The sequence below is a fragment of the Sorex araneus genome, chromosome 8 (genome assembly GCF_027595985.1).
Source record: "Sorex araneus isolate mSorAra2 chromosome 8, mSorAra2.pri, whole genome shotgun sequence".
In the NCBI taxonomy this organism is placed as follows: Eukaryota; Metazoa; Chordata; class Mammalia; order Eulipotyphla; family Soricidae; genus Sorex; species Sorex araneus.
The window spans coordinates 29,421,015-29,444,718 of NC_073309.1; the positions used below are offsets into that span (position 1 = coordinate 29,421,015).

Consider the following 23,704-nt stretch of genomic DNA (forward strand, 5'->3'; position numbering starts at 1 on the left):
TTAAACATGGGGCTCCTCCTGGCAGACTGCACACTCCTAGCTCCACACCTCAAAAAGTGTCTGTCGGCAGCTGCCAGCCTGTCCCCTCTCTCCACCCCCAGCCCCTGCACCAGTCCCAGCCTACCAGGTCTCCCAGGCTGTGTGTAGGGAGGGAGCCAGGGGCTGCCGCATGCTGCACCCCCATATCTAGTCTGTAGGAGGCGCCACACAGCAGGCAGACCCCAACCCGATAGGGCAGAAAGAGCCGAGAGCACAAGAAAGGCAGGACTGGGGAGTGGAGGGCTGTGGAGAGCAGGCTCTGTGTGCCCACCCATGCCAGGCTGAGGCGGCACGTGGCCCAGATCGAGGGTCCCCCCTCCCCAGCCCAGAGCTCTGGGCACGCAGAGGAAAGGGAGCAGTACCGAATTCTTTTGCGGGGGGGCATCCTGTGGGGAGGGACTCGGCTCCTGGGCTCCTGGGCCAACGGGAGAAGTGTAAGAGCAGGGGTGGGGAGGGAGGTGCCTTTTCCTGGACCATCTCTCCTCACTCCCTGTCACTTCCGGAAGCTCCCAGAAGCCTTGTTCCCTGGATCCCCCCCCAGCCCCTGACTGCCCCTGGGGAGCAGAATCCCCATGGACAGAGACAACGACGGGGCAGCAGTGGCCAGGCAAGCACACTCACCTCGCGGGTGACCTTGCCGTTGTTGTCAAAGTCGTACAGGGTGAAGGTCCACTCCTGCCGGCTGTCCTCCTCCACGGACACATCACACTGCAGCTCCTGGGTGGACAGACACGGTGGGGCGGCCGCTCACCGGAGGCTCAGCGCCCACCAGGACCGTGCTGTGGCCCGTCCCCCACCCCCGCCTGCCCCCGCCCTTCCTGCCCAGCCCTAGAATAGTCACCTAGTCACCGGGACAGGCAGGGCCTGGGGGAGGGAGGTCACCCACCAGACCGTCTCCTATGGGTCAGAGACAAAGGGGACCTGGGATGGGGGGCGCGGGGAAGGGGGTGGTCTCTGAGGTTCCGGGATGCCTGAATGTGGACCAATGGCCAGAACTGTCAGTGGACCTAGGGAGCTGGCAGGGCTGGAACTGTAGAGGCTGGGGTCTGTCCAGGGTCAGCCCACAGAGTGGAGGGATCCTGAGCACAACTCCTCTGGGCCTCAGTTTCTTCTACTGCTCTAAGGTGCGGGGGGCGGGGGGGGCTCTTGCTGCCACGCCCCTGAGCCTCTTTGCCCACAGGGGCAGCCCCTGGGCAGCCAGTTCCCGATTGCCCACCCCAGTGCCCACCTGCAGCCCAAGGGCTAGATATGCAGGAGAAGCTGCTGCAGGGCTGGGCCGGGGTGGGACACCCCCTCCCGTGCCGCCTCACCCCTGCTGCCCCAGGGAGAGAGCAGCTCGTTACCCTCCTCCCCAGCCCTGGCACACGTGCACAGCGCACAGGAGCTGCTGTCCCTGTGGTGGAGGGGACACTCGAGTGTGGCCGGTCACCCTTCCTCCCCACCAGCTGCAGGCAGAGCCTTTAGAAAGGCTTTGCCGATGGCCTTTAGAAACCGTGAGATTCTAGGAAAGCAGGTGGCGCCCCGTCCTTCCGACTGAGGTCTATCTCCCCTTGGCCATGCCCCCCAGGCTGGGCATGAGGGTGTCTCGGGACCCCTCGCAGCTGGCCTTGCTGGGGCGGCTGGCGGGGTAGTGCCCGAGCTCAGCCTCCCTGCCCCGGGCAGGCTGCAGCAGCTCCTGGCCAGGCTCTCACCCGGCAGCTCTCGGGCCGGCTGAGTTCAAAGCCAGCCTTCCCTCAGTTGTGACAGGCCCTCTGATACCTGCCAAGCGCTGCTTCTCTCCTGGACATTTCATTTGGTACTATGCACACATGCAAATGCGTGCCTGAGTGGACACACACTCACACATATGCACACATGTGTGCACACACTGACATAGTAACACGGGTATTTGACCCACAGGTACATAGTTGCCAACTCACAGACACATGTGTGCATACCCACACAGGCACGCTCACAAATACCAACACGTGCACACCCACACACTCACACAAATGCAAACACATGCACAAGAGCATCTCCCACACATGTGCACACATGTGTGCATGCAGATACATGTGTGCAGACACACAGGTACACACACATGCAAACACACACACATCCATACAGTCATGTGCATGCAGACATAGGTACACACCCACTCATGCACACAAATGCAAACATGTGCACAAGTGCACACTGCACAGACACGCATGTAAGTGCACACACCCACACTGTGTACACACAGTGCTCTCTCTCACATACACATATACACATACGTACACACACAGCATGAACCTGACCCCCTTCCCAAGGCTCTGCAGCAAGGTGCCCCCAAGGCTCAGGTCTGAGAGGTGAGTAACCCCCAGCCCACCCTGCAGAGCCAGAAGCTGCTCAGTGTTCCCTTTAGAAATGCCCACATGAGCCTCTAGGAGGAAGTGAGGTGTGGGGGTCCTGGACTTCCCTCTGCCCTAGGCTCGGCCTCGGCTTTTGCCAAGCACCCTTGAAGTCCTGCAGGAACCAGGCTAGGCTCCAGGAAGAAGAGCAACATTCATTTCTCCTCAAAGGGACGCTGCCCACCCACTGCAGCTCCCATATCCGGGCCCTGCTGACCCCTGACCCCTCCCCTGCACCATCTCCCAGGCCCCCAGGGCTACCCCGAGAGGAGAGGCTGGGCTGCGGGGGCAGCACAGGGCGGCTCTGGATGGATGTGCACCCTGTGTCTGCAGGCAGGGACAGACGGCCACGTCACCCCTCCCCAGGAGCCAGGGGCCCTCTCTCCAGGCCCTGCGCCCAGAAAGGAAACTTACCTCGAACTTCAGCTGCTTCTTGGAGCCGGGGCAAGAGTCGCTCGCCTTGTCCATCTTCTTCTCATCTCCCCCGGTCAGCCCGTCTGTCTTCTCGGGAGGCAGGGCCACTGCGGAGGGGGCGAGCCAGGAAGTAAGGGGAGGGCGCCCGATGCCAGGGTGTGGAGACTGTTCCACAACGACGGTCAGCAGGGGCTGGCCATGCGGCCCTGAGTCTGAGCCCGGACAGCACCCAGCACACAGTGGGCCTCACGCCTCTGCTCCTGGCCCCAAATCAGCAGCCCAGGCAAGCAGCCTTCGGCCCCCAGGAGACATGGGTGAGGGCAAAGGGGTGCAACAGAGCCCCGAAGAGGGGGCATGCGGACTACGGCTGGTCCTGCACGTCTGCCCTCCACGTGGACATTGGGCTTCCTGGAAGAGGCAGTTGCCTAGGCCAGCACAGGGTCTGGTGGGAGAGGTCAGAGGACCAGAGCGGCCCCCTCCGCCAGAGGTCATGGCCTTTTGTGGTCCTTATAAGTAGTGTGTGTGTGTGTGTGTGTGTGTGTGTGTGCGTGTGTGTATGCGTGTGTGTGCGTGTGTGTGTGCACGTGTGTGTCTGTGTGTGTGTAAGCCTGCGGGTGCCTCTCTCCTGAAAATACCCTGGGGGAAAGCATTATCACCCCAGGAGGGGGTGGGGGACAGCCCGCCAGGCTCCCTGAGATCTGGAATGTCTATAAAACTCCCTGACCTCACCCCACCCCGCCCCTAACTTGTCTATGCTAGGCTCAGGTCTGCCTGGGCGAGGCTCTTCCAGAACAGTCCTCAGAGCCTCTCTCACTATATTCCTCAGCTGCCAGGCTTAAGGGTGGTCCGAGATGCCAGAGGCAGGGACCCGGAGAGATGAGGCCCCAGGCCAAGAACGTAGGAAGGCAGGGGGAGTTGTATCTCCCGCCCCCAGTCCTGTCTCCCCACAACATTCACGTACCCCAGCTCTACAGACCCAGGCCTGCGAGTGCCTGCAGGGGAAGACACAGCAGGAATGCCCCAGGCGGGACTGGGACCCTCCCTCTCCCTTCTGTCCCGTGGGGGACCCTCCTTCCACCCTAGCGAAAGCCCTTCCAGCATCAGATCCCACTTCCTTTTTAAATTTTTTTTTTAGTTTTTTCAAAGTTTTTGATGAATCACCTTGAGGTACAGTTACAGACTTACAAACTTTTGTGCTTGCATTTCAGTCATACAATGGTTGAGTACCCATCCCTCCACCAGTGCCCATTTTCCATCACCAAAGTTCCCAGCATCCCTACCACTCCCCCTCTCCTCCCCGCCTCTGTGGCAGGGCATTCCCTTTAGCTCTCTCTCCTTTTGGGTGTTGTGGTTTGCAGTAGAGGTATTAAGTGGCCATCATGTTCAGCCTATAGTCTCCTTTCAGCCTGCATCTCCCAGCCCGAGCAAGCCCTCCAAGCACCCTTTACTTTGTGGTCCCTTCTCTATCTGAGCTACCTTTTCCTCCAAGCATGTGTCCCTCCCACTTCTGTCTCTTCCCATCATGGCAGCTTCTTCCCTCCCCTCCAGTCCCTTCCCATCATGGCAGCCTCCTCTCTCCGCTCCAGTCCCTTCCCATCATGGCAGCCTCCTCCGTCCCTCTTGTTCCTAACCTTCCCATCATGGCAGCTTCTTCCCTCCAGTCCAGTCCTTTCCCATCATGGCAGCCTCCTCCCTCCCCTCCAGTCCCTTCCCATCATGGCAGCCTCCCCTTCCCCTCCCGTCCCTTTCATCATGGTAGCCACCTCCCTTCCCTGCTATCCCTTCCATCATGGCAGCCACCTCTGTTGCAGGGACAGCCGGGGCAAGTCCCTTCTCCCAAGCGCCAGCCACAGAACAGGATGCGGGCAGCTAGCTCCCTGCTGGCCTGGCCCCGACTCCAGGCAGGTCCTCCAACCAGACTCCTGGCCAAGCCCCAGACCTGGTGCCTCCCTGGCGGTGGTGAGGAGGTGATCTGACCCCTCGAGTGGCCGGGCAGGAGCAGGTGTGCTGGCCCCCCACCCCGTCATGGCTGCTGGGGCAAGGTCAGTCGAGCTAAGTACTTCCCATGTGGCCATCAGTGGCCAGGGAGGTGGCTGAGGGCTGGGGCGCAGGAACCCGGGTGTGATTCACACATTCATACCACCAAGAGTGACCCCCCAAGCACTAAGCCAGGAGTAGCTCCCGGAGCACCAACGGGTGGCCCCCTCCCCCACAACCAAACCAAACCACAGCAGCTCTGCCCTTCTGACATATCTGGGGTAGTGATGCTGAGTCCCGGGGGTGCTGGGAACAGAGTCACCTTAATGCTCTCTCCCAAACCTGGGGCCAGACAGGGCTCAGTACAGAACCAATGGCTACAAAACAGTGGGCTCTGCTGTTCCCTCACATTTAAATGGGGCAGAAAGGTCTAGAAGTTTGTGTGAGGGAGCTGGGGAGACAGTCCTCCTCACATTCCTAGCACTAAGGGGTACTCTTAACTCAGAAGGCCCCCGGCATCGCTGGGGGGAGCGGCAACTGAGGGTTGCCAAGGCATCACACCCAAGAGGGGGGCATCTGGACTCTCCTGGGTTCCTGTCCTGCCGCCGCTGCTGACTGGCCTGACATCTCTTGCTGTCTCTGGGCCTCAGTCTCCAAATCTGTCAAATGGGGATGAATGGTCTCTCCTTGGCAGGGCTCTTGGGAGGGGCCCATGAGGAGAAGAGCGGCCCGCATGCAGTCAGTGCCAACTGATGCTGGCGGGCAAAGGACATGGAGGAGCCCTGCATCGAGCCGACGGCCGGGCCCCCCACTCGCCCCTGGAGAAAGCAGAGAGAAGCCAGGGCTGACAGCATCCTCTCTCCACCCGGCCGCCCTAGGAGGGGGAAGGAGAAGAAAGAAAAACAAAGGCCAGCTCCGTCTTCAAAGCGTGCTGCCTCCCTCCGCAGAGGTCCTGGCTGGAGCCGCGAGCCGGCCGGGCTTATCGAAACCAAACTCCGAGTTCAAAGGAAAGTTATCAGAAAACCACCTTCAGGTTCAATGTTGCCTTTCAAGTTCCACTTGATAAAACCCAAAGAAAAGAAACCTCTGTCCCTGCCTCTGCTCCCCGCACCCCCCCTGCACCCCCCGCCCCTCCACCTTGCCCACCTGCCTGCGGACAGCCTGTCCCCACTCAGGTCCTCTCCCCGCCTCCCCTCCAGCCTGCTGTCCTGGGGAAGCGGCTGAGGGATGCTCGCCACCTCCTCCTCGCAGGCCCCCTCTGACTGTCCTCACCAGCCTGTCCCTCACCTGCCCACCTGGCCTGGACACCCCAGGGGCCACGCCCAGAGTGGGGCTGGCTGCAGAGATGAAGGATGGGGAGCCTGTCCACCCTCGGGAGCATGCCTGAGGGCCAGCCGCACCCCTGCGCCCCCACCCAAGAAGACTTGTGCTCTCCTGGTTCTCCCATGCAGGGTTGGGGATGGCGGAGAACCTGGCAGGAAGTCCCCGTGGCAGAGGCTGGACTGCAGGACGACCCCCCACCCCACTCCCTGGGCACAGGCAGCTCACGGCCACCCAGAGCCCATGCAGAGCCCTCCATGGCCCACCCAAGGGTCAGCCCACAGACTGCAGTGAAGAGCGGGCAGTGCCAGGCTCCCCAGGTCCGAGCAGAGGTGAGAGGAGCTGGGCACGTCTCTGATGCCACAGCCTGGGCCCCTCCTCTGAGTGGGTGGCAGAGGGGGCATGCCTACCACTCTTCATGGAGAACAGCAGGAGATGAGGCTGGCTCGAAAGAAGGGAGGAGAGCAGGAGAAAGGATGAAAGGAAGTGGGAAGAGAGTTCCAAGGGAAGCACAGCCTTTGACTCGCCTAGGAGGTGTGTTTGGGAGACTCAGCAACGGCCCTGCTGTGAGCAGCAATGGCCCTCCCATTGTTTCTGTCAATAAAGTTTTATTGGGACACAGCCACAGACACAAGCATTGTCTCTGGCTCCCTCGCTTGCTCTACAGCTGCCACAGTCGGCGTAGCCCACGAAGGAAGCTAAAAACGTGTGCTCTCCTGGCCCTGGCCCATGCCGCCACGCTAGACGCAGCCTCATACCCCACCGGGGCACCTTCCTGGGCAGCTGCCTCTGACTGCTGCTTGGCCCCTGACCTGAAGCCCTTGTGCAGTGCGCAGCCTGCACATCTGCACAGTAGCCACGGAAGAGAAAAAATGTCAACTCTGCATTCTTACACCAGTCTCTGCCCCAGTCCTGGGGCAGTGGGTGGAGCCCTGGAAGCAGCAACCCCCCACCCCGCAGGCCGCTGGCTGTGTTGGCCAGATGATGGTTCCCTCCCACGTCAGCTCCCGACCTGGCATCTCTCCACCCCCAGCAACTGCCAGATTAAATGCATTACTTGACCATCTTCACCCGGCTCCCTTTGATGTTCCCTTCTCAAGCTTCAAAATACCTTTTGGAGGGAGATCAGACAGCATTAAACAGAATTACTAATTAATTAAGCAAAGTTAAATTTTAAACACTGTTTGTTGTGTTAGCCAAAAGCCTGAACAGAACAGACTTTTTTTCCTCCGCTGAGATCAAAGCCAGGCTCTTCCCTCTCCCCTCCCCCAGTTTTGAAAAAAGAGGGGGTGTGGAGAGAGAGAGAGAGTCAGGGGGAGAGTGCAGCACGGGGAGGGGGGAGAAACATGAGGAAATACCCCAATGATGAAGTCTTGGCTGGGGGTCAGGACTCCCACCCGCCTCCCACCCATGTGTATGTAGTGGCAGTGGCTCATGGGGACCACAGGCTGGGAGAGCTCCGGCCCTTTCTTGGGACTACTCCCCCCGCACACACACCCCACTGGTAACCCCCTGGTAGTGGCCTTGGGAGCAACAGGGCACAGCCCACACAGCCCGAGCTGCCGACAGAGGGTGCCACGCTGTGAGAGGAACCCGATCCCCATCCCGGCTGGCTCTCTTCTCCTCTCGTCTCCTCTCAGCATCTCAGCACTGTTCCCCGGGCACTTAGGGTCAGGGGCCGGCCAGCTCGGAGAGGCAGGCTGTGCCGTGCGCGTGCCAGGAGATGCTTTTCATGTGCTGGACGCCCAAGGCACTCAGGACGTGGCTGAGACCGAGGGCAGAGAGGAGGCTGAGGAGAAACCCCCCGCTCTCTCATCTGCACACACGCACATCTGTCGCTGGTAGGTGCTGGCGGTCCCCATTCTATCTGGCGCCTTAGTCCTGCCTGGGACCTCTTGGGGACTTCCCAGAAGGCCACCACGTTGGCCTGGCCAGGGGCGAGCCTAAGCCCCACACCAAGCCCTGCACCAAGACTGCCCATTGAGCACAGGCCGGGCGGGCAGGGCAGGGCAGGGCTGCCACCAAAGGGAGTGACAGGCACTGAAACCCACCCGAGACTGCAGGAGACACGGAACCCTGCCCGAGACAGAGGAAGGCCCCCTAACAAACACACACCGAACAATTCTGGCTTGATGGTGATCGGAAACTGGCACGAGAAAGGGGGCTCCTGAATCCCAACTTGGGCTAGCATCCAGCCCCGGGCTGGCGATCGGCAAGTATCAGCTTATTTAACAGAATCCAGAAATACAAAACTCTGGAAGGAGAGAGCAAGCAGGAAGGGACCAAATCTGTTGGGACCAAATCTTCCCCCAGCAGAGACCAGAAATACGAACACTCCCAGCTGGGCGGGACCTCCCTCAGCCCAAGTTATCTAAAGCATTTTTCGGCCGCGATGATGCTCAGGTGTAACACTGGCCAGAACGTCCTGGCTGCTGCGTGGACGCTGGCCCTTGAGTAAACACAGTCCTCCCCGCTGCCCTGGACCTGTCTCGTCCACATGCAGATTATCTGCCACAAATATTTCCGTCGTGAGGTGGCTCGCCAGGCTGTGTCTGCCTCCCCACCCCTCTGACAGCAGCTGTTCGAGGGAATGCTGATGAATTTTAATATTAGCCAATGCCAAATATAATTAGGCAGGGAAATCTGCTGCCAGTAAAAAGAGAAAGAGATCATATGTGCATTCCAGGCCAAATGGTTTCTTGCAGTATCTGCATGAGGCACTCCCCAGGGAACCAGACACACAGACACACAGACACACGCACGCACGCACGCACACACACGCATGCACGTGCCAACATCCACAGCTGTGGGCTGGATTGGGCAGGCAGGTAGGCAGGTGAAGTGTGTGGGGACACACGTGGCTTCGTGAAGTCCTCTCGCTAACACCACACGGGCCAGAGCACTGTCCACATGGAGGTGAGCTCGGCCAGGGACACGCAGCCGGCTGGGTGCCCGTTGGAGAGGGCTCAGCCACTCCCACCAAACTGGAGCCTGAGTGTTCTCGCCCCCTGCTGCCCACCAGGAACACCCTTTCCTGACTCTCTGAGTCTGCTCACCCTTTGGGGTCTCCAACCTAAGCCTTGAACTTCTGAGTCGCACGCCCTCATTCCATACCCATTCTGGGAGCTGGTGTTAATATTCTTAGTTTTCCTGCTCATGCTTGTTAGTTTATACTGTCACGTCACTGTCATCCCATTGCTCATCGATTTGCTCAAGCAGGTACCAGTAACAACAAGTCTCACCATGGAGACGTTACTGGTGCCCGCTCGAGCAAATAGTTTATACTAATGATTTTTTTTTTTTTTGCGAGTGCTCTAGAACTACTCTCGGCTTGGGATCAGGGGTGGCCCCTGACAGAGCTCGGCAGACCCTGTGGTTCCTGGGGGTCACCCCCAGACCTCCCACGTATAAGGCTCAGCTCACTGAGCCGTCTCCAACGGGGACCTCCTTCCTGGTTCAACTGTCCGACTCCTCCACCTGCAGCCCCCAAAGGAGTTCTGTGTCTGCCTGTGTCCGTCTCACTGGACCTGCACGTGGTCGCCTCATTGCCAAAGGGAGTCAGGAGCTGACCCCAGGACGGACGAGTGGCGAGGGAAGCGGGGAGCCCCGGGTGTGCTGTCTGCAGCCCCCGTGCTCGTCACAGTGGCTGACACCTGTTCCTGCTTCTGAGAATAGTAGTGGGGGCTCTTTGGGTGGGCCACCCTCCCGCCTCCCTCTGCAGGGCGGCTCCAGGTTGCACCCAGTCCCCAGCCCTGAGCTGTCAGACTGCCCGTCCCGAAGGCCACGCCGGCTGGGGTCGGCCAGGACGGGAGGCACGTGCAGGGCGCTGTTAAAGGAGCCGGGCCCCGGGCGCATGCTGCACTGGCCCTGCCCAGCTGGAACGGACCTGAGCCGTGCGTGTTTGCGTGGCCACGTGTCCCGGCGACCTTTCCTGCACCTGATCCTCCCTTGGTGGGAACAGCCATCTCTGTCCACTCCGGTTCCTCAGACTCCCTCTTCGTGGTGTGGCAGTGACACAGGCATTTCTGGAATTTACTGAGGGGAGGTGGCACTGGGCACAGGTTTATTTTGGGTTTGCGAGAGAGATCCATACGTGGGGGGCGCGGGGGGGGGGAGGAGGCTCATAGTTCTAAAAGAATCACGAGTCCTTTGTTGTTCTTTGGATGTGCTGGGGGGAGGCGCACACCAGGCGGTGCTCAGGGGTCCCTCCTGGCTCTGCACTCAGGGGTCCCTCCCGGGCTCTGCACTCAGGGGTGACTCCCGGGCTCTGCACTCAGGGGTCCCTCCCGGGCTCTGCACTCAGGGTCACTCCCGGGCTCTGCACTCAGGGGTCCCTCCTGGCTCTGCACTCAGGGGTCCCTCCTGGCTCTGCACTCAGGGTCCCTCCCGGGCTCTGCACTCAGGGTCCCTCCCGGGCTCTGCACTCAGGGGTCCCTCCCGGGCTCTGCACTCAGGGGTCCCTCCCGGGCTCTGCACTCAGGGGTCCCTCCTGGCTCTGCACTCAGGGGTCCCTCCCGGGCTCTGCACTCAGGGGTCCCTCCCGGGCTCTGTACTCAGGGGTCCCTCCCGGGCTCTGAACTCAGGGTCACTCCTGGCTCTGCACTCAGGAATCACTCCTGGCGATGCTCGGGACACCATATGGAATATCTGGGATTGAACCCACGTGCAAGGCAAAGGCCCGGCCCACTGTATACTATGGCTCTGGTTCCACATGAGTTCTTTTCCTTAAATAAGGTCCCCCCTACCCTGCCGATATGGGGGATGCTTTGGGTCCCTCAACATCTTGGCCCAAGAAACAGCAGAGGAATTGATCTTGGGGGGCAAGGGCTAGCTTCGCAGGACACACCTGGCGAGAGCTGGGCCCCCTCTCTGCCACCTGAGGCGGAGGCCTTGGCTCTGCCCCACCCTCTGGAGACACTGTCTCCCCCAGGATATTTGAACTTCACGAGCCCAAGGGTTTGGCAAGCCGAGGACCCGGAAGGACCCCAATCGTCCCGGCTTGATGATCTGTCCATGGCTCTGGAGCGCTCCTTTCCAGGGGCGCCCCCAGCCCCTCACCCTCCTTCACCCTTCCTTCACCCTGGGGGGGGGTGTTCCCAGAGGCCATCTCCCCCTTCTCCACAACTGCCACTCGGGACCTCATTCTCCACAATCCTATCCCCCCCGGTGCCCCGCCCAAGGCTGCGTTTCCCCATCAGAGGGTTTTATTTCAGGACAGCAGCGTTGGACCCGGGAGAGAGGAAAGAAGGGGGCGGAAATGCAAACCCAGCCCAACAGAGAGTGTTCTGGCCTTTTTTCCCTCATCAGAGTGTGAGGCTGATGGCCAGTCGGCTTGAAAGGTTTGAAAGGACCGAGAGGAACATGTGCTGGCCGGGAGCGGGAGAGAGGAGGGGGTGGGGGGGGCGGGAAAAAGCCTTCTCTGGGCTAAAAATACCGTCCCCCCCGCGACTCCCCCCGCAGCCCCGCCCCGGTTAAAACATGTGATGAAACTCGACTTTTCAAACCTAACCCCGAGCGACTTGAAACTGTGAAAGCCTCCTCGGTACCTGACACAAGTCAGAATTTCCACTGTTCCAGCTGAGCCTTTATGAAGAGCAGACTTGAGAGGAACTGCTGTCGCCGGCACAGCCCCGGCGTCCGGGGGCACTGCCGGGAGTGGAGTCGGCCCGACTGACACGCGCGGCAGGACGGGCTCTGAACTGAGGCAGAGAAGCCAGCGGGGTGTGGCCCGCCTGCCCCCTCCGGCTGGGGGGGTCCCCCGCTGCTCCCACTGAACAACTCTCCCTCTCCGACTTCCAGGAACGACTGACCGGCCCGGCCTGCGAGTCTCGAGGAGCCGCAAGCGCGTGGACGCTTGTCGGCCGGCCGTGAGACGCCCTCCCCGCCCGTGTCTCCGTGGGGGTGGCGCCCTCGCTTCCTGCTCTCTGTCTCTGTGTCTGTCTGTCTGTCTGTCTGTCTGTCTCTCCACCCCACCCTGCACCCAGCTGCTCCCGACTGCCTAAGTCAGCGAGTCTGTCCAACAGGCAACGGAGTCCCTGTCCCAGCGGTCACCTCAGAAGGGAACACGCACACACGCCCCCGGGTCCCCCTGGCCGGAGTCTAAGGCGTATCTGGGTCCCTCCCCTTACCCGTCTCCTCACCCCACCACAGACCCTCCACTTGGCTCCAGGCCCACAGCAGACCGACGCCATGGCCTGCGGCGTGTTCAGTCAGTCACCTGCCGTCCTCACCGCCTCCTTCCTCCCCCCCCAGGTGGCCCCCGGCTGCCTGGAGTCACCATGACCCGGTTAACACGCAAGTCGAATCTGGCTCTGGCCTAGACACAGCGGCCTCAGCACATGCCCCACTCAGCCGGGCGCCCTCCTTTTCTGCCCTAGCCTCCCTTTTGCCGTCCACCGAGGACGTCTGCTCCTGGCCCATCTCTGCCCTTGTGCCCCTCTCCCCGGCTCCCTCCTGGACGCTGTTGTCCCTCAGCCGAAAGGTCTCCTCAGAGAGCTCGGCCCGTCACTCTGCCCCGTGCGGGGCTCGGCCACTTTGCAGAAATGGCCTGGCTGGCTCTGCCCATCTCCTGTTGCCACCTCACGAGCCCCTGGAGGCAGGGCCCTTCTGCCCTTTGTGTGGTGGAGCCCCTGCCCCGCACTGCCCCCTGGCCCCCGGGACCCAGCTGGGCCTCACACCCAGCGGGGGGATGTCGGCCAGGTTTGCTGAATGAGGAGCAAGGGGCCAGTTCTGTGTGTGACCTGGGACAGGTCATATCCCGTCTCCGTGTTCCCAACTGCAGATGGAGAGGGCGCAGGGCCTGCCAACGGCCCCTCAGCCTGTGGGGATGGCCGGCACGGCACGGCTGGGCGTCCAGGGCCCCAGGGAGGACGCGTGGGAGGGAGGGGTCCTCGACTTCGGGACTTTCTGGTACCACGTCCCCTCTTCAGGGATCACAAAGGCAGGGCCCGGGCCGCCGACCGGCCGGGAGCAGGAGACACTCCGGAGAGGCTGAGAGGAGCCAAGGCGCTTTGAAGCCAGGCCCCTTTGATCTGGACTAATGAGTGATTATAGGCAGGCGACGGCCGCAAGACAGGTGAGCTGGACACGGCACACAGGGGCTCCCCCGGGCGCTCGCCTTCCCGGGGGCAGAGGACAGGGCGTGCTAGGAGCATCCCCAAGCAGGACGTGTCCCCACGGGCACAGGAGCTCGGTGACCCGTTCCAGGTCACACAGTTAATCGGGGTGGGTTTTGTTGTTGTTGTTGTTGTTGTTGTTGTTATTGTAGTGGTGGTGGCTTGGGGCACACCTGGTGGTGCTCAGGGATCACTAACCTGGCGGGGCCCGGGGGGTGCTGGGGATCGAAAAGGGGCGAGAGTGAGACTGGAACTGAAACCTACTTTGCCGTTTCCCCAGAACTCAGGAGAAAAGGGGGAGGGAGTGGAGGACCCAATGGGGGAGGGGCTTGAGCACCTGCTCACCCCCCAAGGTCGGCTCCAGTGGCGTGTTCAGTGCCCCCCCCACCCGCCTCCCGGTACACCCCGACCCCAGCCCCAATCAATCCCGCTGCCCTGTGCCTGGCAGGACCTGCAGCTCCACACACCACGTCCGCCCTAGGCGAGGGAGAGGGGTTCCCCGGCAGGTCCTGACAGCTCTACGGGGCCAGCCCTGCTGCCCGACTGAGATCCCCGGAAGATGCTTTCTAGAAGCTTCTGGGAAGTGGGGGGGTGGACAGCCCCATCGGGCTCCGAGAGAAACAGGAAACAGGAGGCGGGAGGCAGGAGCAAGTCCCGAGGCACTGGTGGGCAGCACTCAGGGATGGCAAGAGAAGGGTGCTGAGGATGCCGAAAGCAACGGCGTAGCCCCCCAGACCACAAGCTGGGGCTGCCACCAGGTGCCATCCTGCCCGCGTGGGGAGGTGGGTGCTGGGCAGAGTGAGGGGCAGAACCTCCTTGGTCCTCAGAGCCTTGGGGGGGGGGCACAGAGCTCAGTCCCCTTCTCCCCCAGAAGTCCCACCCCTGCCACGCCCAGCCAAGCGCTCAGAGCTGGGACGTTTGATGTTTACTTTGTTCTTTCCACAGTTCAAAAGCAGCTCCGGGGGCCCCAGCCCGCCTGAGCCCCAAGCCCAGCCTTAATCTCCCAGCCCGCGTGCTCCCAGCTGGCCAGTTAAGGCGGTTAAGACGCAGGATTAGGGCCGGCTTTACATAACAACGCAGGAGCTAAAGCCATCCTCTCCCGGGATGGCTAAAAGACTTCTTTTTATCTTCACGCCTCAGATGGCCTTTTTTCTCCCTTAAACAGCCCTCCAGCCCTCCAAGAGGCAATGAACTTGGCCAAGAGGAAGACAAAGAAGAGATTTAGGACTCAGTTTGGCCTCCCTTGGCCAGAAACATGGCAGAGGGGACAGCAAGGGGGGGAGGCAGGGAGGGTGCTTTTTTGGGGGTAGGCCCAGGCTCAGCAAACATCACCTGCCCTCAAGGCCTGGAGGCCTCTCATGCACAGCCATGTGCTCCATCCCTGACCTGAGACCCCGTGTTAACCATCATGTGTTAACGGTCACGGGCCCAGCATCCCTCCTCAGAGTCCTCGGGCCATGCCCATGGGCCTACCCCAAACCAGAGGACTCCTCCCAGCTGACCTTGGAGACTGTGGGTTCGGCAGTGGAATCCTGCCATTAGCCCTTCACTTCACAAGGAACATGCGATTACCCTCTGGTTGTAAAAGCTAAAACAATAATCACAGTTAAAACGACAGGCCTCCCACTCCATGGTCCCCTGAGGGTGATGGGTGGTGATCCTTCAGCATAAAATTGGATGTGGTTCCTGAGTACCACCAGATGTGGCCCCGAGCCCCAAACCCTAAACCCTCCCCCACAACAATGCCATATAAAATTCTAAGAACTACAAACGAACCTAGGATGAGAGCGAGTGTATCAGAGCTGATGGAAGAAAGCTGGAATAGGAAGGTAATACAAAAGCTTAGGGGGAAAATGGAAATTTGGGGATAACATATAGGTTTATTATATTGGCCCTATTTATCATTTCACACATAGGTTAATATAGAATGACAAATTTTTCACTTTAATTATAAAACATGTAGCCTCGATAAAATGTCACTATCACTGTCATCCCATTGCTCCTCAATTTGTTCGAGCGGGCACCAGTAACGTCTCTCATTGTGAGACTTATTGTTACTGTTTTTGGCATATCCAATACACCACGGGTAGCTTGCCAGGCTCTGCCGTGCAGGCAAGATACTCTCGGTAGCTTGCCGGGCTCTCTGAGAGGGGAGGAGGAATCGAACATGGGTTGGCCGCATGAAAGGCGAATGCCCTACTGCTGTGCTATCGCTCCAGCCCTGATAAAATGTATGAATATAAATTAAAATCACTAACTAAAACAAACAAACAAACAAACAAAAACTACAGGCCTCCAACCTGTCTTTCCCATTTCAGCCTCCTCTTCCCATAAATGGAAGGAACTATTGCTTCTGCCTGTCCCCACCTCCAGTTACGCCAGAATTTGTATCTGTAGTGTAGACACACATATCCAAGGAAATACAGGCGCCTGTTTCCTCCCTCCTGCTCCTTCCTGTGAATTAGCTGAGCGTCCAGGGTGTCTGTGTAAGTTTTTGTTTAAAGAATGGTGCTGGGAATAACCACCCCCACTCGCCCCCCACAAACAACCCGGGCCAACACCTAGGTGGGGTAGTTGGGAAACCGAGGCAGGCCAGAGCTGCTTTTGACCTTGGGTTGACAGTGGTGGCATGGATGTGCCATAGTGGTTGACAAAACATCTGGGCCACCCACAGCACCACCAGCGCCCCTTCCCAGGTGGGCAGTGGGGCCCTTGGGGCACCTCAGATTTATTCCCACTGTCACGGTGTTTGTGTCACGCCCCACACACCAGGTGCCCACCTCCTTTGGACACCCAGAGTCCAGCTCCATGTCCCCATTTGTCATGTGACAGCGGGAACCCGGAGAGGACCCAACCCGTGTCCGCTCTAAGTCCCAGGCAGAGAAGAAGGGGAGGTGGCCCACAAGTTATGGGCCAGGGGTTCTTCTATTCCACGCCCCCCTCCCACAGGCCACACTCTGGACACAGATCAGGAACAAAGTGATTGTCCCCTTCAGAGGGGCTGGACTCCAAGGGGGAAGACAAGTGATTTGAAAGCAGCCCCATGATTTCAGACTGTCCCTCAGGAACAGAAAGTTGGGGGGCAATGGGAGTTGCCAGAGGTCCATAACTGATAGAGAGGAGTCAAGAGGATGGGGTTGGGTGAATGGATGAAGGCAAGAGTGGACAGAAGGAAGGGTAGAAGGTAGAGGACAGCAGCATGATGGGCGAGGGCAGGCAGGTTAAAGGATGGATCACATTAAAGGAGGAAGTGAGTGACCAGGAAGGGTCAATGAGTGGTGGCGTTACGATGGATGGATGGATGGATGGATGGATGGATGGATGGATGGATGGATGGATGGATGGGTGGATGGATGGGTGGATGAGTGGGTGGATGAGTGGGTGGATGGGTGGATGGGTGGATGGGTGGATGGGTGGATGGGTGGATGGATGGATGGATGGATGGATGGATGGATGGATGGACAGACGGACGGACGGATGGATGGATGGATGAGACAGTGGGAAGGCTGGGTCTCAGGCTAGTGGGTGAGGGGTTGAGTGGCCAGCAGACGGGTGAAGAATGGACTAGATGGAGGGATGGATGGAAAAGGAAATAAGCATGCTAGTAAGCCACATGCAAATGAGCCAATGAACAGAGAAATGGAGTGAGAGCTGAAACCCGTGTGACCCAAACCTGGGATCCCCTTGACCCCGGGGCCTGCAGACCTGACTGTCCTGACCTTTTATAGAGGCCAAATCAAAGCATCTTTCCAAGATTGCAAGATGAGGCTTTGGGGAGTCAAAGCCCCCTAGCCCCTGAGAGCAGCTCCTGGGTTCACACAAGCAGACAGACCCAAAGGAAATCTGGAGCCCCACCTGGACCCAGTCCTCGTGGGCCCCTCCCCTGGGTGTGGGACATCCTCAGATTTCTGCAAAGTGGGTCAAGTTCCTGGGTCCTCTGCTGGGGTCGCAAGGTCTCTGGGGGAGCATCTAGGCCCTGGGGGAAATTCTACATGGCCTTAAAGGGAAAACCTACTGTCCAGCCAACACCTTTCCACTTAGAAGCAGAGTCCAGTGTCTGGTCCCGGAGGCTTTCTAGGGAAACACCGCGGCTGCCAATGGCTGAACTGTTGGGTTCAGCAGACCCCACCACGGTTTGCCGGACCCACTCTGCGTTGCAGTAAGCTCCCAGGGGACGTGTCTGTACACTGCTCTTGGAGAAACACCACTTCAAGAGGCAAGCTCTCAGCTCGCCTAACCTCCCCTCAGCAACAGGGCTCTGCTGTCCTAGGGCGGCCCCAGCCCAGCGAGTGCTGCCTCTGACGGTGAGCGAAAGAGCGGAGATGGCATCCCACTTCGCCAAGGCTTCCAGCTGTCCCCCGGCTCTTGCGCCAACTCAGGGGGCCGGGGAGGGAGCACCCCCATATTCCCACTGCCAACGTGGGGAGAGAGGCTCTGAGAGGTGTCCTGGCTTGCCCTCGGGCTGGTGAGCGCACCGGTGGCCGGAGGTCCTGTCTACTGGGATCGCTCCTTGCAAAAAAGGAGGAAGAGCTGCAGAGGAGAGGGGCCTATGGGGTGTGTGTGTGTGTGTGTGTGTGTGTGTGTGTGTGTGTGTGTGCAGGTCAGCACATCTCCACACAAGCTGGAGCTTTGGTTGGTGGAGGTCTGGATGGAGCAAAGGGACAGTGCAATCCCTTCGTGCAGAGCTTCCTGCACCCCTAACACAGCACGCAGTTGTGCATGGCAACTCTGAGCACCCCCAGAAGAGAAGTGAAGACCCGACGAGCTATCAGGGCCCCAGGATGTGACCCAGAGGGCCCGGCCCCACTGCAGACTTAGCCATGGCAAGAGCTAAGCTTCCTGTTCTCACCTCACACACACACCCCTTCCCCCTTGCATCCCTACAGGAGTCTCCGTTCTGTCCTCCTGCTGAGCTGTGGAATTTTCTGGAAGGAACATGAGGCACATGGTACACCAGACAGCCCCTTGACCTCCACCCGGTCCCCAGGAAGAGAGCCATGGGACTCCAGTACCTTCTAGCCGGAAGTCTTCCTCTTCTTCCTCACTGAGTGTTTCTCTGAAAACTTCGCCCAAGAGCTCCTAGAAGAAGAAGCAGGGACATTAAGCGAGTGCTGGGGTCAGGCCGCCACCAGGCTTTGGGACGTGAAATGTGGCCTCGGGTACCGGAGGTGAGCAGGGCCACCGGGGACGCGGTGACTGGGTTCTGACTCCTCTGATGAGAACTCAGGTCAAACGAGGCGGATGTGACCACACTGCAAAGTGAACCCTCGCGGGGCTCTCGAGGAAGTTACGGTTTCCTCAGTCCACTGCAAAACGTGACCGGAGAGGAAAGCCCCTCAGAGGAAGTCCCACCTCCCGCCCTAGACAGTGACAGACAGGGTGGGAAGAGATCCCGCCCTCCGAACCGATCAAAGGTCTCGGGACCAACAAGCCTCGGCCCCAAGAAGGACTTCCATGTGGATCCCTCCCCCGACCCACAGATGTGGGCTTGGAACAAGGTGGGGGGATGGGGGGTACGTAAGGAAGCTCCTGGGACTGGGGGCTTTAGAGGAACTGTTCTGAACACAGCTAAGGGTTTGAGAAGCTTTCACTTTCTGGTGCCATGCTCTCACTCCTACCTCCGGGAACGAGGATGCTCCTTGCACAAGCCTGGCTGGTGTGTGAGGTAAAAGCAACTCGCCCATCATTCCCCTTCCCCCTCACAGCAACCCCCTAAGGCCCCCAGGAGGGGTTGGCTGGCCCAGAGACTGGGAAACTTCTAGGATGTCAACCAAGGTCTCAGCTAACTGACCCCACCCCGCAAGATGACTCCAGATAGGGACCAAGTGAGGCCAGGGCTTGTCCAACTGTCTTCTGGATTTGCTGGTGTTCTGCCAAGAAGAGTTCTGTGATCCACACAGATTGCTTTGAAAGCAAGTCAGACGAGCCCCTTCCTGCAGGGTGTGCCACGGCACGGACACGGAGCCGTCCCGGGAAGAGGGCGATACTACATATCTCCAACCCAAAAAAGTTGGACATCCCAAGGGATGCATGTTTGGAAGAACCTCCCCCCCCACTTGGGGAATAGCCCTCTTTGGGGTGAGAGCAAACTTTGTGGGGGGGGAACGGGGAGGGTGTCGTCAACCTTATCCCTCCGGATGCCCGTAATGATTGACGCTTGCTAGGCAGGGCTTCTGAAACCACAAACCAAAGAGCAATAAAAGCCCAAATTCATCAGTTGTCATCGGCTTCTCTCTCTCCTTTTCTTTTCTTTCCTTTCTTTTTTTTTTAAGAGAAAAGAGAAAGAAAAGAACAGTCTCTCCTTGGAAATTAGAAGGAAAAAAAATCCCACCCCTCGACAGCTTGAAAGAGAAACCGTGCCCCTCTTGATTAACCAAAGAAAAACAACGCCTTGCCTAGCCGATCTTATCAACCACCCGCAGCTGGAGGTGAGGTGCTCTCTTTCTCCCGAAGATAAACAACTGAGATTTTATGGATTAGGGCTGGTCATCTCTGCTCTTTCTTCTTTCAAGTCATTCTGGGGCATCACACGTTTTTCTCGGAGGCAGTTCCGACGTGGCCATTCAGGCTGCCCATGTCCCAGTGACTTCAAAACCAGCTACTTGCGCCTGGGAAGTCCCCGCTCCTCTCTCCTCTGTGCCCATGAGGGCCGTCGGGGAGCACGTGCCCGCCTGCCCACTGGCTTGTGTCACCAAGCAAAAGGTTGACAGGGGAGCGGGAGAGGAGGCTGTGGGCAGCATCCTTAGGTGGCGGTACGGCCTGGCAGCTAATTAGAGCCCTTCACTCCTGCAGGAGGAAGACGGGGCTGCCTGCCCCTGAAGGCGGCCAGGGAGCACGGGCGGGTCACTGAGCTGACTGGCGCTGTGCTGGCAGAGGCCACCCGCTGACCACCCCGACTTTTTACTGGCACATGGGGAGGAGCACAAAGACTGTGATGGTCTACCAGAGCACTCATGCCGGAGTTCCTGGACAAGCCTGGCTGGCCATGTGTAAACTCTCTCTAGCGGGACCAAGCCCACCACACACCCAAGCAAGCGTCAGGCGGAGTCTGGGGTCAGCTCTTCCCATGACACCTGGCCCTGCTCCCAAGAAGCCTCTGTCACTCCCGAGCAACCCCTGGGCTGGCCATGCCCTCTGCTGGGCATGCAGACAGGGTCCAGTTCACGGCCCCAACTACCAATCAATTGCTCAACTAAAGGCACCGATGGGCATCCTGAGCCTGGATCTTTAGGGGCCTTTCTAGCCCCTGGCCTTCCTCATCCTTGGTCCCCGGGGCCAGCCACTGCCTTCCCGGGACCTCACTCTCCACCTCTGCCACATGGGCTGCTGAGGACCCAGAACATCAGAAAGGCTGGTGTTCTGGAAGGCACAGACGGAAGCCCCCAGACCCTCCCCTGTGGCCCCCACCCTTCCCAGTCTACGAGCAACCCAAGTTTCTTAAAACGAGCACAAAAGTGAGCAAGTGATTAAGGCTTGCAATACAGACGCTGAAAGGTTATCACGTATGTCCCTTCACCTGCTTTCAACACTCAGTTCTTCTCCGGAGAGACTAATCCCAACTAATGTTGTCATAATGGACCCTCCTCTATCTGGACTACCCTCCACCACCACCCACACCCATCTGGTCATTTCCAACCCTTGACCAGTCCTCCTGGCCTGTTTAAGGTATCATCCTCATCACTGTTTGTTTGATTTTTCCTTCATAGCCTCATTCCTTGGGGCCGTCGGGAACCGGAAAATCAATACTAAAGCCCATCTTGCTTGCCTCTTATTCTGACTATTCATGGTGCCTGCCCAAATGGGTCAGCACAAGAACCTCGGAGAAGGTTCCCAACAGCCCTGAGGACGAGGTTCCATGAGAAACATGAGGTCTGACCCCCAAAGCAGCGGGTGACTGCGCCAAAATGGTGCCAGCCCTCAGGTGCCACTGTCCTGTAGCAGGAATCCCGAGAGCTCTGGGGCCAGCCGGGCAGAGCGCCAGTGGCCCTCGGGGACACTGCAGGAGGAGGTGCAGAAATACAGCTGCCCACCAGCTCTCCAGGCTCAGGGGCCACATGCTCTGGCCTGTGCAGGGGGCCGCAAAGGGCCCCTCATCATCTCCAATAGCAACCTGGGACTGGGCCCCACACCTAAGCCAGGCCCTCACAGGGGAAATGGTGGCCGGCTCCAACTGGGGCGTATGTAGTCTGGCCCTCACACCGGCACTGATCCAGCGAGGAAGTATCATGCCTCAGTTTCTCCATCTGTCGTGAAGGATGCCGATGCTTAGCCACAGAGGGGCGCTGAGAGGATGATGTGAGTCACACACACGAGGACAGACCATGCTGATCCCTCCTCATGCTCGCTCCGTGCGTGGCTCAGGGGTCACTGTCCACGGACAGGGGTTATCCGCTCAGGGGTCACTGTCCATGGCCAGAGGTTACCAGCTCAGGGGTCACTGTCCACAGGAGATTCTGTTTAAGGGGTCACTGTCCATGGGTGGGGGTTACTGTCTCAGGGGTCACTGTCCACGGACAGAGTTTACCAGCTCAGGGGTCACTGTCCATGACAGGGGTTCCTGTCTCACTAACGATCAGACATTAGCGCGTATCAGTGGCTGCCTGAGCCTTGTACGGAGCTGACAGGCCCCCCAGGCCAATGTGCCTCGCGGGAAGCTGAGAACTTGCACCCTCCAGCCCAGGTCACTGCTGGTAGGACTAGGCATTTAACCTCTGATGAGGAAACAGAGGCCCCAGCCAGAGCGCTTAGGAGACATGTCCTTAGCGGGCAAGACCGAGCCAGGCCTGGAGGTGTCGACTCCATGGCCCCACCCTTTAACCACCCCCCCCAGCCGGTTGGCAGCCAGAGCAGGGATCTTGGGGTGCCAGGCCCCCAACCCCGCTGCGCTGTCTGCTCAGCCGTCGCCACGTCCTCTGGCCTCCAGACCAGCCTTTGCAGCCTGGACTCCAAGTTCTAACCAGAGACCTTCCTGGGTCCCCCCAGAAGGCACCCCGGGACTCCGGCCCACCCGGCCCAGGCTTCCCTCTGCCAGCGAGCAGGCTTGGTGGGCAGACCTGCCCCCTTGCCTGCCTCCCTGCCCGCCCCCCGCTGGGCCCCAGCAGGCGCGGCCTGGGGAGAGCGTGGCGTGGCCAGCCCAGCCCAGCAGCCAGGCACAATGCCTTATAAGGCCTCTCGGACGGAAAACCACATCAAGGCAGGGCCCTGGGGAGCGGGCCGGAGTGGGGCTGGGGCTTTTCCTCTTTGTCTTTGAGCCTCCGTGCTCCTGAGCTTAACATCTTCCCCCACCGCCTGGCCCGGCAGCGCTCCGTCAATCTTCCTGTTCTCTAAGAGCTAACAGATGTTGGTGCCACGGGGTTTCAAAGGAAACTCCCGGTGCCACAGAGCACAGCACGGCGTGCGGATTCCAAGAATGCACGGGGCTGGGACACGCGGGGAGGGCGGGAGGGTGGGAGCAGAACCCGCCACCCAGCAACTCAGATCCAAACAGCCAGCCCTGGAGCTGCCTCAGGAAATTCCTGGGGAGCCAGCTCCCCGGTCCCCGATCCTCCCCACTTCTCTCCCTCCTCCCCCCCACCACCCGCCTGCCCGCCCAGCACTCAGCACAGAGGGCAGCCCAGCCCGTGCGTGCCCAGCCCACGCGCCTGGCAACGGTCACCCTCAGAGTGGGCAAGTGCTGGCTGTCCAGGCGGGATGCGCCCCGCTCGGCACCGACCCCCACCCCCACCCTGGGCAGCCCTCAGGGGCCCCCCTTTGCTCCTCTCTAAAAGCGGGACGTGGATGTCCCAGAGGAATCAGTGAGCGCACACGGGCAGAGCACCGGGGCCAGGGTGTGGGGAGGTGAGGTCTGTGCTAGCACCCTGTTTCCACCACCAGCTGGGAGCGTTCTCCAAGGTGCCCTTGCAGGACCTGGACGCAAATGCTGAGCGACTCAAGGCTGCACACACATGCACGCATGCACATGCACACACACGTGCACACACCCCAGAGGCTACAATGTCCACCTTGGGCTCTCTCTCTCTCTCTCTCTCTCTCTCTCTCTCTCTCTCTCTCTCTCTCACACACACACACACACCAGAGGCTGCAATGTTCACCTTGGGCTCACACACTCACACACACACACACACACACACCCCAGAGGCTGCAATGTTCACCTTGGGCTCACACACACACACACACACACACACACACACACACACACCAGAGGCTGCAATGTCCACCTTGGGCTCTCACACACACACACACACACACCCCAAAGGCTGCAATGTCCACCTTGGGCTCACACACACACACACACACACACACACACACACACACACCAGAGGCTGCAATGTCCACCTTGGGCTCTCACACACACACACACACACACCCCAGAGGCTGCAATGTCCACCTTGGGCTCACACACACACACACACACACACGTGTGCGCACCTACACACACACACACACCAGAGGCTGCAATGTCCACCT

General features: G+C 59.5%; 1 protein-coding gene across 1 annotated transcript in view; it reads right to left on the reverse strand.

The window, feature by feature from the left end:
- Positions 1-23,704, reverse strand: part of NKD1 (NKD inhibitor of WNT signaling pathway 1) — a 79,813-nt gene that overhangs the window by 11,451 nt on the left and 44,658 nt on the right. Inside the window, exons 4-6 of the mRNA XM_055145527.1 lie at positions 18,250-18,316; positions 2,826-2,932; positions 661-756 (exon numbers count right to left, since the gene is read on the reverse strand). Of these exons, the coding sequence (XP_055001502.1) occupies positions 661-756; positions 2,826-2,932; positions 18,250-18,316 (270 nt within the window). The remainder of the gene's footprint in view (positions 1-660; positions 757-2,825; positions 2,933-18,249; positions 18,317-23,704) is intronic.